This window comes from Pongo abelii, chromosome X (assembly GCF_028885655.2).
Source record: "Pongo abelii isolate AG06213 chromosome X, NHGRI_mPonAbe1-v2.0_pri, whole genome shotgun sequence".
Lineage (NCBI taxonomy): Eukaryota > Metazoa > Chordata > Mammalia > Primates > Hominidae > Pongo > Pongo abelii.
The window spans coordinates 107,216,795-107,230,868 of NC_072008.2; the positions used below are offsets into that span (position 1 = coordinate 107,216,795).

At 50.4% G+C, this 14,074-nt stretch overlaps 1 protein-coding gene across 1 annotated transcript; it reads left to right on the plus strand.

The window, feature by feature from the left end:
- Positions 1–1,363: 1,363 nt before the first annotated feature.
- Positions 1,364–13,782, plus strand: ARMCX4 (armadillo repeat containing X-linked 4). Its single transcript, XM_054544851.2, has 8 exons — positions 1,364–1,541; positions 2,022–2,091; positions 3,169–3,248; positions 3,584–3,667; positions 3,984–4,075; positions 4,420–9,995; positions 10,116–10,181; positions 10,506–13,782. Exons 4-8 carry the CDS (start codon positions 3,594–3,596, stop codon positions 11,880–11,882), a joined length of 7,185 nt encoding a protein of 2,394 aa, XP_054400826.1. The 5' UTR covers positions 1,364–1,541; positions 2,022–2,091; positions 3,169–3,248; positions 3,584–3,593; the 3' UTR covers positions 11,883–13,782.
- The last annotated feature ends 292 nt before the right edge of the window (positions 13,783–14,074 follow it).

Consider the following 14,074-nt stretch of genomic DNA (forward strand, 5'->3'; position numbering starts at 1 on the left):
GGGACTAACTTCTGCATATTTGGTCCCTGAGTTTTGGGATTATTCTGAGGGGCTATGGGAGGTGCAGTGAAGTTGTAACACAAGGCAGGACATGAAAAAACTTCTTTTTCTTGGCAATTGCTTAGGATCCTGTACATTGCCCTTCCACTTCTGAGGGAAAAAAAAATGACACGGACATCAGGTGTGTTGCAGTGATTCACAGTCATCCACAGACCCTCACCACCATCTCCACTGGAAAATATTGAACACTTGCCACTGCTAGGGTAATGTGTAGTACATGAATGGCAGACACCGGCGAAATCTCAAGTGTTATGATGGATGAAAATTCCACCTGTTAAGCCTCCTTTCCATCCAAGCTCTAGCAGTTGGTCGTTCCATGGGTGTGGTAAGGCTGATCTGATTACATGCTTATGTAAAATCCAAATAAAGCCCCTTGAATGGAAAACAGGTTAATTTGGGAAGTCACTAGTAAAGCAGGTTAATTTTGTAAGTCACTAGTAAAGCACTAGGCTCATCAGGAGTTGGGTCTTAAATATATCCTCTAGGAGTCTTCTCTGAAGGTCTTAGACACCTGAAAAAAGACGCTGAGTTCAGCCAGAACTTCAAAAGTTACAAATCACCTGTGTAAAATTGTCAAGATTAGAAAACGAAATGTCTTTCGAAAGATTAACTTATAGATCATATTGAAAACGTGCTGGTTTTGTTTAGGACAATTTTGTATTTAAAATGTCAAGAATTACTAGTCAGTTTCGAAAGCTGTAAAATAGTTTGCAGTAACTAGAAGACATTTTAAAATGTGGCACAAAATAATGTAAACAAAAGAATGAGTCTTTTGTTATTTTTACACCCTGAATATTTTTTGTGTCAAATGAAAATGGCTATACTGTATTTTCTGATTACAAAATTAGAAAAAAAGGTCATATTAAAAGAAAAAAAAAGGAACACAAAAAAGAAAATTAAAGCTCTGCTTGCACCTTCTGCTTTCCTTCCTGATACCCCCTTCCACAGCCCATTTGGTGCAGGCATTGTACTTAGAGACGGCAGGTCATATAGGGGGCGGGTGGGGAGTGCTGGTCTTATAGCCTAAGAGAGAAAGAAGTGATTACTCAAAGAAGAAACATAAAAGGCCACAGCCAAGGGCCGGGAGTGGGTAGGGGGATGCAGACCCTCCCCTGTAACTGAAGATGGGTAAACTCCAACCACAAGGCGATGATGCCACTTGTGGGCCCTCAGATTGGAGAGGACGGAGATGAGTGACAACGGCGTGCGCACTGGGGCGCCGAGCACAGACCAGAGAAGGGGGATGTCTGTGCGTGCGGAGTGGAGGAGGGGGGAGTTCCTGGTGACTGGCCGCCGGCCCTTGGTGGGTGGTAGGGGGTGGTGGGGAGGAGGGCGAGCTCGGCGGTGACGCGTGGTCCTCACGTGACCCGGAGCTGCAGAGCTACGCAGCCTTCGGTGCAGTCGTCACTCGCATCTGGCTACCAGCTCCCCGCTGCCCTGCGCTCGGCGGGCTGGCATCGGGCCCGGGAAAAGCGGAGCAGGTAAGGGCCCCGGGGCCCGCGCGCCCTGGCTGGGCCGGCAGAAGCTCACTGACCCCGGCAGCGGTTACAGGGCTTGAGGGCGCGGTGGTCTATGCTGCCTCAAGTTCGAGGAGCCTTTGCCTAGACCCCTTGCCCCCGCCTACATCTGTGCAGGCGAACCGTGGGCTTTGATTTGTGGGGAGATTGTCTCTGCCAGAGGGAAATACAGAGATTGAGATGCCCATCGCTCTAATCACTGGCCACACATGTCCGCTCGCTTCCTGCTCAATTTAGTGGAAGGGATGCGCCACGGTGGCGTTTGCAGAGAAAATGGTGGGCCTTAGAGACTGGACGGTGGGGTTGGTAAGGGTGGCGTCTCAGACTGTGGGGAGGGACGTTTGATAACCAGGTTCCTGAACCCGGAAAGGCGAGTATTGGGATCTATGTCCTGGGCTCTAGACCAACACTAAGTGGTTTTACTCTCTCCTGTCTGTCGGACAGTAGTTCGGTGTGGCACTGTTTGCGGCGAGGAGAAAGGAAGGAGAGGAGAAAACTGCACTGGATCAAGGAGGTTAGTGTGAGTACAGGCACTATTTAAACCATTGGAGTTCTATATGAATTCTATGACAGGAACTTAGGTGCGGCTGTCTGATTGGGATGTGGGGTGGGGCTAGCTTGGGGACTTTCCCTAAACTGCATTTTACTTACCAAGCTTAGGACTTTTAAATTGTATGCTGAAGACCAATAAAGACAGAAAACTTTTCTACAGATGCTTTTATTTGCATTTCAGATAATATTGAGAAAAAGATAAATTGTATTAAAGAATATTACTTTTTTTTTTTTTAGATGGCCTTTGGCAGGGAAGGATAGTGATTTTGTAGAAGCTAAAGGCTTCCCCTACAGCTTTTCTCTTCTGCTGGAGACTCCTAGAGATAGGTTGAAAGGGACGTGGACAGCAGTAGGTTGTGGTTCTAGAGTATGGGATCTGGGGGCTCCCATCTCTCCTGCCATCCTTCAGTTTTCCAGATCCCTCTACCTACCTGACTATCTTGGTGAAGGAAATGGTGGGCTTTTGGGGAAATCCCTAGAACCCTACAGGTGGTTTTAAAATAATTTGCCTTGTCGGGCCTAGTGGCTCTTGCCTGTAATCCCAGCACTTTGAGAGGCCCAAGCAAGAGGATTGCTTGAGCTCAGGTGTTCAAGACCAGCCTGGGCAACATAGCGAGACTTGGTCTCTACATATAATTTAAAAATTAGCTGGGTATGGTGGCACAGTCTGTAGTTCCTGCTACTCGGGAGGCTGAGGTGGGAGGATCTTTTGAGCCTGGGAGGTCGAGACTGTGGTGAGCCATGATCATGCCACTGCATTCCAGCCTGGGTGACAGAGTGGGGCCCTGTCTCAAAATAAATAAAAAATAAAATAAAATAAAATAATGTGCCTCTGTCTGTTGCCTTTTACTTTTACTGCCTCCCTTTTCCATCCTTCCCATTTCAGTGCTGGGGAAGCCCCAGGCTTTTTTTTTTTTTTTTTTCTGCCAGCAAATGGGTCTCTAAATCCAGGCAGGTAGGTACAGGGACCTATGTCTTAGATGGTAAGTGTCACAAGTACTTAACATCCACTCTCTTCTTTTTCTCCATCTGTTCCAAGGTCTTCCTATAGGCCTGCAGTAGGGCTGTTTACCATTGGAAGCAAGGGAAAGAGGAGGAGACCAATCTAGAAGCATGGAGGTTGGTGTGAAGCGGGGGTAGTCTCTGGGGATGACAAGAGAGGGTGGGCATAGGAGGTGGGTGAGATTTAAGAGGATCTCAGTGGAGTGCTGGATTGCCACAGTGCTGCCATGCCTCCTATGGATTTCAGTGCAGGAAATGATAGGAATATGGGGGTAAGGGTGGGCTGGAGTATGACTGGGGGAAGACTTGATGGGGGGACCATGAGATGGTACACATTAGTATATAGAACCTGGGCTCTGGCGAGGCAGGCATTGGGGTCAGGGATCAGGTTGCTTGTCTGTTCTACCAGGGACTCGGTTTCCATTACCTACTCTTTGTTTACTTGTCCATAGATCTGCCTGCATGTCTGCTGCAGGGCTTAAGATCACTGGAAGCAAAGAAACAAAGAGGAGATTGCTCCTGATCAGTATAGACTGGTAAGAGTGTGGGGACTGCCTGGGTAGACCTCTAAAGTGGGTTAGTGGAGACCAGTGTGCATCCAGTAAGGACCAGTGACCAGTCTGGAGGATGAGGATCCTCAGTCTCTCCTTTTCCAGCCACCTTTCCCACCATCCCTGTCATTTACTCCATACCCTCACCTGAATTCTGGTACAGGGAAAAGAGTGTGACAGTGTCTTGGGGAGTGGGGTGGACTGAGAAACGTAGAAAGGTAGTTTGCTAATAATATGCCTGTCCCATCAAGAACAAACTCTCTACTCCCATCTGTCCCTCCATCTGTCTGTCTGTCTCTAGGTCCAGAGATCTCATGAATTTATATATCTACTTTAGGGTGTATTGCCAAGAGAAGCAAGAGGAGAGGAGGGAACTGCCTCAGATCATTACAGGTTGGTATGAGGGTGGGGCCCTGTAGACAGGTGACCAGAGTAGGTCCAGTAGAAATCAAAGTCTGGGGCTTCTCGGTTGCTCTCATTTATCTTCAGACCTCCTACCATCCTTTCCACTGTTCATTTGGTGTATGGAAATGTGTATAGAAGTATCTTGGAAGAAAATTATTGGGCATTGGGGAAGGTGGAGAGAGGATGAAATAAGAGGAATGGAGAGGCTGCTAATCATCCTCTCTTCCACCAAGCACATGGTTCTACCCTTTTCTGTTCCTCTGTGTATCTATCTGTATGATGCAACAAAATCAGAAGAGAAATTTTAGTCCATTTCCTTCCTCCACTTCTAGGTCCACCTCCAGAGGCAGCTGTAGTGGCCTTTGAGTGGCTGAAGACCAGCACCCTCACAGGCCTACACCCACAACTACCGCTCTCTTTACCCCAGCCCGAGTGCACTCTACCATACCTTGTTCGTGCTTTTAGCAGGGGTGATTACATGGGCCGCATTCAGGAAGTGGGCTGGGTGACTGCAGGACTGGTGATCTGGGCTGGCACCTGCTACTACATTTACAAATTTACCAAGGGAAGAGCCCAGAGTGTGAAGACTCTTGCCAGAAATGGATCCACAGTTAAGATGGAGACTGTGGTTGGGGTACAGGGCCAGACCTTGGCCATAAGTGAAGCAGAGATTAAGACTAAACCCCAAGCCGAGATTGGAGCAGAAACTGGAGCAAGAAGTGGGCCTGGGGCTGAAGTAGAGACCAAGGTCACTGCTATAGCCATACAGAGAGCCAACTCTCAGGCCAAGGCAATGGTTGGGGCAGAGCCAGAGACTCAATCTGAGTCCAAAGTGGTGGCTGGAACACTGGTCATGACAGAGGCAGTGACTCTGACTGAGGTCAAGGCCAAAGCCAGGGAAGTGGCCATGAAAGAAGCAGTGACCCAAACTGATGCTGAGGCTGGCAAAATAGTTAAGAAAGAAGCAGTGACGCAGACCAAGGCTAAAGCTTGGGCTCTGGTTGCCAAGACAGAGGCCAAGAGAGAAGCAATGACCCAGACCAAAGCTGAAACTCATATATTGGCTGAAAAAGAGACAGAGATTAACAGAGTAATGGTTACACAGAGTGAGACCTTGGCAGTACCCAGGGACGTGGCCAAGATGGGGGCCACGAACAAGACTGGAATTGTGGATGAAACCAAGACAAGAGCTCTGGAAGAGACTGTGAGTGTGGCTAAGACTCAGTCTGAGGCCAGGCCTGGTGCCACAGTTGATGCTAGGGGAAATCCCAATGGCATGTCCAGGGAGGTGGCTGGAGTGGACATGAAGTCCTGTGCACAGTCTCAGGCTGTGACCAAGATCCAGGGTGATGACATGCCTGGTACTGGGGTTGAGGACATGGGGAATTGTAAAACCATGTCTAGGGCAGAGTCTGGGGCAGACACCAGGGCTTCTGCTCAGCCTCAAATTGTTGCCAAAACCCAGACTGAGGCCATTCCTGGGGCAAAGATTGATGCCGGGGGTAACACCAATGCCATGTGTAAGGTGGGGGCAGGGGCAGATGTGAGAGCTTGTATACAACCTCAGACTGTGGCCAAGAAACAGGCTGAGGTGACGTCTGGTGCCAGGGTTGATGGTAGGGGAAATACCAATGTCATATCTAAGGCAATAACTGGAGCTGACGTGAGAGCTGCTGCTCAGCCTCAAGCTGTTGCCAGTACTCACGCTGAGGCCATGTTTGATGCCAAGGTTAAGAACAGAGGCAATCCCAATGCCATGACTAAAGCAGGGGCCAGGGCAAACTTGAGGGCCAATTCCCAGGTTGAGGCCTTGCCTGATGCCAGGGATAAGAGCAGAGGCAATCCCAATGTTACGGCTAAGGTGGGGGATGGGACAGACATGTTGTCCTGTACACAGCCTCAGCTTGTGGCCAGTGTTCAGGCTGATACCTTGTCTGATGGCAGAATTAAGGTCAAGGGCAATGTCAATACCATGCCTAAGGAAGGAGCTGGGGTGGATATGAAGGCTCAAGGTATGGCCCAGAGCCAGGGTGAAGCCTTACCTAATACTAGAGGTAAGGCTAGGGGCAAAGCCAAAGCCAAGTGTAAGACAGGGGCTGGGATGGACATGAAAACCTGTACACAACCTCAGACTGGGGTCAAGACCCCAGCTGAGGCCTTGCTTGATTCCAGGGTTGATGGTAGGGGCAATCCTAATGCCACTTCTAAAGCCGGGACTAAGGCAGACCAGAGGGCCTGTGGTCAGCCCCTGGTTGTGGCCAATCCCCAGGGTGAGGCCTTGCCTGGTGCCAAGAATAAAGTCAAGGGCAATCCCCATGCTGTGCTTAAGGTGGGGGCTGGAGAAGGTGCAACAGACTCTGCCCAGCCTGAGGCAGTGGTCAGTTCCCAGGGTGAGGCCTTGCTTGGTACCAAGAATAAAGTTAAGGGTAATCCCAATGTTGTGCCTAAGGCAGAAGTTGAGGCAGGTGCAATGGGTACTGCCCAGCTTCAGATTGTGGCCAGTTCCAAGGGTGAGGCCTTGCTTGATTCTAAGAATAAGGTCAAGGGTAATTCCAATGCTGTGTCTAAGGCAGGGGCTGGGACAGATACAACAGGCTCTGTCCGGCCCCAGATTGTGGCCAATTCCCAGGGTGAGGTCTTGCCTGGTGCCAAGAATAAGGTCAGAGGCAATCCCACTACTATGCCTAATTCAGGTGTTGGGCCATATACAACAGACTCTACCCGGCCCCAGGCTGTGGCCAATTCTCAGGGTGAGGTCTTGCCTGGTGCCAAAAATAAGGTCAAGGCCAATCTTAATGCTCTGTCTAAGGCAGAAGCTGGGATGGGTGCAACAGGCTCTGTCCAGCCCCAGGCTGTGGCTAATTGCCATTGTGAGACCTTGCCTGGTGCCAAGAATAAGGTCAGGGGAAATTGGAACGCTGTGTCTAAGGCAGGGGCTGGGATGGATACAAGGGGCTCTGCCCAGCCCCAGGCTGTGGCCAATTCCCAGGGTGAAGTCTTGCCTGGTGCCAAGAATAAGGTCAAGGGCAATCCCAATGTCGTGTCTAAGGCAGGGGCCAGAGAAGATACAGTGGGCTCTGCCCAGCCTCAGGTTGTGGCCAACTCCCAGCGTGAGACCTTGCCTGGTGCCAGGAATAAGGTCAAGGGCAATTCCAATGTTGTGTCTAAGGCAGGGGCCAGAGAAGATACAATGGGCTCTGCCCAGCCTCAGGTTGTGGCCAACTCCCAGCGTGAGACCTTGCCTGGTGCCAGGAATAAAGTCAAGGGCAATTCCAATGCTATTTCTAAGGCAGAGGCTGGGGCAGGCATAATGGGCTCTGTCCAGGTCCAGGTTGTGGCCAGTTCTCAGGGTGAGGTCTTGCCTGGGGCCAAAAATAAGGTCAGGGGAAATTCCAATGCTGTGCCTAAGGCAGAGGCTGGGGCAGATACAGTGGGCTCTGCCCAGCCCCAAGCTGTCGCTAATTCCCAGAGTGAGACCTTGCTTGGTGCCAGGAATAAGGTCAAGGGCAATACCAATGCTGTGCCTAAAGCAGGGACTGGGGCAGGCACAAGGCACTCTGCCCAGTCTCAGATTGTGGCCGGTTCCCAGGGTGAGACCTTGCCTGGGGCAAGGGACAAGGCTATGCCCAGTTCTGAGGCAGAAGCCACAGCAGAAGATGAGGTCTATGCAAAGCCTGAGGCTGAGGCCATGCCCACTTCTGAGAGTGAGGGTGGGTCAGGCACTCAAGCCTGCAGAAAGACTCAGCCTAACATCCATGACTACTACTGGAATGGGATTGGTGTTGAAGATTGGATTGCTGCTGAGCGGTGGATCAAATTTAGGTTTCAGACCATGGATGGAGACTGGGAAAATAGCGTGTCCTGGGCTGATGATGAGAATGAAGCCAGTATTGGGTCCTGGAGTGGGGCTAGTGATAAGGCTGGGATTATTCGGTCTTGGGCTGTGGCTTGTGATGAGACCAGTGTTAAGTCCTGGGCTGGGGCCAGGGCTGAGAATGTGGTTGGTATTGGGACTTGGGCTAGAGCTGGGGAGCAGGCCAGTGGAGGGCTCTGGGCTGGTGGTCAGACTAGTGAGGGGACCTGGGCTGGGGACAAGGCCAGTGGAGGAGCCTGGACTGGGGCTGAGAACCAGGCTAGTGGGGGATCTTGGGCTCTCACTGGGAATCAGGCCATTGGAGAGCTTTGGGCTGCGGGTCAGGCCAGTGATGGGTCCTGGCCTGGGGGACAGGCCAGTGGGGTGTCCTGGGTTGGGGAAGAGGCCATTGGAGGGTCCTGGACTGGGGCTGAGAACCAAGCCAGTGGAGGGTCTTGGGCTGGAGCTGGGGCTGGGAATATGAGTAGTGTTTCATACTGGGCTGGGGTTGTGGATCAGGCCGGTGGAGGGTCCTGGGCTGGGACTAGTGATCAATCTGGTGGTGGGTCCAAGCCTAGATTTGAGGATCAAGCCAGTGGAGAAGGGTCCTGGGCTGGGGCTGGTGGCCAGGCTAGTGGAGGGTCAATGTTGGGGCCTGAGGACCAGTCCAGTGGAAGGTCTTGGGCTGACACTGCAGACCAAGCCAGTGGAGGGTCTAGGCTGGGCCATGTAGATCAGTCCAGTGGTGGGGCCTGGGCTGGGACACTTGATCAGTCTGGTGGTGGGTCCAAGCCTAGATTTGAAAATCAGACCACTGAAGAAGGGTCTTGGGCTGGGGCTGGTGGCCAGGCTGGTGGAGGGTCCAAGGTGGGGCCTGAAGACCAGTCCAGTGGAAGGTCATGGGCTAACTCTGGGGACCAAATCAGTGGAGGATTCTTAGTTGGGATTGTGGACCAGGCCAATGGAGGGTCCTGGACTGGGGCTGGGCATCCAGCTAGTGTTGGGCCAAAGCCTATATTTGAGGATCAGGTCAGTGGCAGAGGGTCCTGGGCTGATGCCGGGGACCAGGTTGTTGGAGATTCTAGGCTGGGGCTTAGGGACCAGTCTAGTGGAGATTCCTGGGCTGGCACTGGGGACCAGGCCAGTGGATGGTTCTGTGTTTGCCCTGGGAGTCAGATGAATGGAGGGTCTTGGGGTGGGGCTAGTGGCCAGGATGTTGGAGGGTCTAGGCCAGGGCCCACGAGCCAGTCCAGTGCTGGGTCCTGGGATAGCACTGGGAGTCAGGTCAGTGGAAGCTGCTGGACTGGGGCTGGGGCTGTGGATCAGACTGGTGGTTGTTCCAAACCTGGATTTGAGGATCAGGCCATTGGAGGGGGGTTCTGGCCTGGTGCTGGGGACCAGACTGGTGGAGGCTCCAGGCCAGGGTCTGAGGATCAGTCCAGTGGAATAGGTTCCTGGGGTGTGACTGGTGGCCAGGTCCTTGGGGGAGCTAGGCCGGGGCCTGCAGACCAGTCCAGTGGTGGGTCCTGGGCTGGCACTGGGAATCAGTCCAGTGGAAGGTCCTGGATTGGGCCTGGGGATCAGGCTGGTGACTGTTCCAAGCCTGAATTTGAGGATCAGGCTTGTGGAGGAGGCTCCTGGGCTGGTGCTGGGAGCCAAGCCAGTGGAGAATCGTGGGCTGGATCTAGGCCTGGGAATGAGGCCATTGGAGGGTCTAGGATGGGATCTGAGGACCAGGCCACTGGAGGATCCTGGGCTAGATCTGAGGACCAGGCCAGTGGAAGGTTCCAGGTCAGTTTTGAGGTGGAGGCCAACGAAGGATTCTGGTTTGGGCCTGGGGCTGAGGCCGTTATAGGGTCTTGGTGCTGGACAGAGGAAAAAGCTGATATTGTGTCCAGGCCTGATGATAAAGATGAGGCCACTACTGCATCCAGATCAGGGGCTGGGGAAGAGGCCATCATTTGTTCTAGGATTGAGGCTGAGAACAAGGCTAGTAGTGGCTCCTGGATTAGATCTGAGGAGGTGGCTTATATGGGCTCCTGTGTAGGGGCTGAGGCTGGGGCTGAGGATGAGGCTGGGGCTGAGGCTGAGGCTGGGGCTGAGGCTGGGGCTGAGGCTGGGGCTGGGGCTGGGGCTGAGGCTGAGGCTGGGGCTGAGGCTAGGGCTGGGACTGAGGCTGGGGCTGGGACTGAGGCTGGGGCTGGGGCTGAGGCTGGGGCTGGGGCTGGGGCTGAGGCTGGGGCTGAGGCTGAGGCTGGGGCTGAGGCTGGGGCTAGGGCTGGGGCTGAGGCTGGGGATGAGGCTGGGGCTGAGGCTGAGGCTGTGGCTGGGGCTGGGGCTGGGGCTGAGGCTGAGGCTGAGGCTGGGGCTGGGACTGGGACTGAGGCTGGAGCTAGGGCTGGGGCTGAGGCTGAGGCTGGGGCTGAGGCTGAGGCTAGGGCTGGGGCTGGGGCTGAGGCTGGGGCTGGGGCTGGGGCTGAGGCTGAGGCTGGGGCTGGGGCTGAGGCTCGGGCTGAGGCTCAGGCTGAGGCTGGGGCTAGGGCTGAGGCTGAGGCTGGGGCTGAGGCTGAGGCTGGGGCTGGGGCTGGGGCTGGGGCTGGGGCTGAGGCTGGGGCTGGGGTTTGGTCCTGGGATGGAGATGCAACCACTGTAGAGTCTAGGCTTGGGGCTGGGGAAGAAGCTGGTGTAGAGTCCTGGGCCTTGGCTAGGGATGTGGGAGAGGATGAGCTAAGTAGAGAGTCCAGCCCTGATATTGAGGAGATCAGTTTAAGGTCTTTGTTTTGGGCTGAGAGTGAGAACAGTAATACGTTCAGATCTAAGAGTGGGAAAGATGCCAATTTTGAGTCTGGAGCTGGGGATAACACCAGCATCAAGGATAAGTTTGAGGCTGCCGGTGGAGTTGATATAGGGTCTTGGTTCTGTGCTGGTAATGAAAACACAAGTGAGGACAAATCTGCACCTAAGGCTAAAGCCAAAAAGTCTTCTGAGTCAAGAGGCATATATCCATCCATGGTCCCTGGGGCAGGAATGGGGTCATGGGATGGAGCCATGATCTGGTCGGAAACTAAGTTTGCACACCAAAGTGAGGCCAGCTTCCCAGTTGAAGATGAGTCCAGAAAGCAAACCAGGACTGGGGAAAAAACTCGGCCCTGGTCTTGCCGCTGTAAACACGAAGCTAATATGGATCCACGAGATCTTGAAAAACTCATTTGCATGATTGAGATGACTGAAGATCCTTCTGTTCATGAAATAGCCAATAATGCTTTATATAACAGTGCTGATTATCCTTATTCTCATGAAGTTGTTCGTAATGTAGGTGGAATTTCAGTTATTGAAAGCTTGCTCAATAATCCCTACCCCAGTGTTAGGCAGAAGGCTTTAAATGCACTGAATAATATCTCAGTGGCTGCTGAAAACCATAGGAAGGTTAAAACTTACTTAAACCAAGTATGTGAAGACACCGTCACCTATCCCTTGAACTCAAATGTGCAGTTGGCTGGACTAAGGTTGATAAGGCATCTGACTATTACCAGTGAATATCAGCATATGGTTACAAATTATATTTCAGAATTTCTTCGTTTGTTAACGGTGGGAAGTGGAGAAACTAAAGACCATGTTTTGGGAATGCTTTTGAATTTCTCTAAAAATCCATCTATGACAAAAGACTTGCTCGTTGCCAATGCACCAACATCACTGATTAACATTTTTAGCAAGAAAGAGACAAAGGAGAATATTCTTAATGCTCTTTCACTATTTGAAAATATAAATTACCATTTTAAAAGAAGAGCAAAAGCATTTACCCAGGACAAATTCAGTAAAAATTCCCTTTATTTCCTATTCCAACGACCTAAAGCATGTGCCAAGAAACTTCGAGCCTTAGCAGCAGAATGCAATGACCCTGAGGTGAAAGAGAGAGTTGAGCTATTAATAAGCAAACTCTGATTGGCTGTATGTTCCCAAACAAATTTGAGTAATATTTTGGTTTTGCACTCTGGAAGTAATGCACATTGTAAATTGCATTATAACTTTGAAACTGATGTTACCTATGATGGTCTATAGCTGGACCATTTTATGAACACCAAATGAATTCAAGCTTGTACTAAAAATACATGTGTTGATTTTTATCTTGTCTGGATTGAGATATTTTTAGTATGCTTCATGAGCAGAAACTGAATGGATTCTTCATAAGTAAGGTAATCTTTGGTCCTTTGTGTGGACTTATGTTTATACATTTAAGACTTTATTTTTATGTCATCAATAAAGTTGTGTGTTTTAAGCAGCAGAAAAAAGTCATTGTCCTTGTCCTTGAGTTTATGATCTGTTTGGAAAGGCAAGATATATGGAAACAAAAAGATAGCAATAAAACGGGGAGCTTCCAATCATGGCCAGATGCCTCCTATCAGTGTTTAGAGGCGGCAGAAACTGCTGCAGGCAACAGTGCTCAAGGGAAGTTTTATAAAGGAGGGGGATCCTTAGGTAAGCTGGGCTTCAAGGATACAAAAGGATCAGGAGGGCACTCAAGATGGAAGGAGTGATGGGAAAAAAGGCATGGAGATGGGAATCCTTCTCCAGAGAGAAGTGCTGGCCTGCTTGGAGTGCAAAGTATAGGGAGGGTAGTGACGAGAGGGAGAGAGAGTCAGGCAGTAGAGGTGAGTCCTGTTCGTGGAGCACCCCTAACTGCTAAACTGGGGTGTCTGAATATTACTACATCCACCCCTGGGAGACATCAAGGCCTTTTGTGACCAGAGGAATGACAAGATGAAAGGAAAACGATATGGTAGATTTATGTGCAGCAGGAGTCCAACCTGGGGCGGGGATAGGAGTGGTGACTGGAGATTGGAAAAACAGGAAGCTACCACAACTTAGTTCAGGCGTGAGATAATAAAGGTGTGAAATTTTACTGGAGGCCATGGGAATGGTAAGGAGAGGATGGACGTGAGAGGCCCTTTGAGCCAATAAGTGCTGAGATGTGTTCTGGAGACATACAGAGAGGACCAATTTTATTTTAGGGTCCTTGGGGCATTTGACAGAAAAATGTCCTCTTTGCCAATTCTGGTATCCATGTAAGTAAACAGTTACAACTTTGAAATAATAAGAAAGTATACTAGAAGAAAGCATAAGTTTTAGTGCTTGTATCAGATTTCCTTTATAAGGTTGGTTAAGGTGGGGCCTTTATGGAACCATAGAGAGTGTTGTTGGGATACACATAGAAGATCTACCTCTCTCCCACCCCATAGTGAGGGTGAGGGTGTCGGGGGAGGACCACTCTCAAACTGCTGGTGGGAGTATACACTGGTACAAGGTCCATTGGAATATATGCATACCCTTTGACCCTGTAATTCCACTTGTAGAAATGTATCTTTAGGAAATAATCACATAATTGGCTTGTAGGAAGCTGTGCATCTTCAAACTGTTTTGAAGGGTGAAAAGTTGTAAACGACCCAAGTATCTCAAGATAGGCAGTCGGCTAAGCAAATTGATGTATGTCTACACATTTAAATATTATGCCGCTATTGAAAATGTTGATGGACATCTACATGTGCTTACATTAGAAATTCAGCATATAATCTTAAGTGGGAAAAATAGGCTGTAAAACCACATGCCATACATTTAATGAAGAAAAAGTATATATCTAAATTATCTTGCTACATACTCTGAGAATATTAATAGTTTTCTGTGGGTGTTAGACTGATGGGTGATTTCATTTGTTGTTTTTTCTCTTTCTTTCTTTCTTTTTTTTTGTTTTAAGACGGAGTCTCCCTCTGTCGCCCAGGCTAGAGTACAATGGCGCAGTCTGGGCTCACTGCAACCTCTATCTCCTGGGTTCAAGCGATTCTCCTGCCTCAGCCTCCCGAGTAGCTGGGATTACAGGCGCCTGCCACCACACCTGGCTTTTTTTTTTTTTTGTATTTTTAGTAGAGACGGGGTTTCACCATGTTGGCCAGACTGGTCTTGAACTCCTGACCTCAGGTGATCTGCCCACCTTGGCCTCCCAAAGTGCTGGGATTACAGGCGTGAGCCACCACGCCCAGCCTCATTTGTTTTTACTCATCTCTATTTATGATATTTATATAATAAGTGGAATTTTATGCATAATTTACTAACAAGGAAGAGGATGGATTCATATTAGGCAG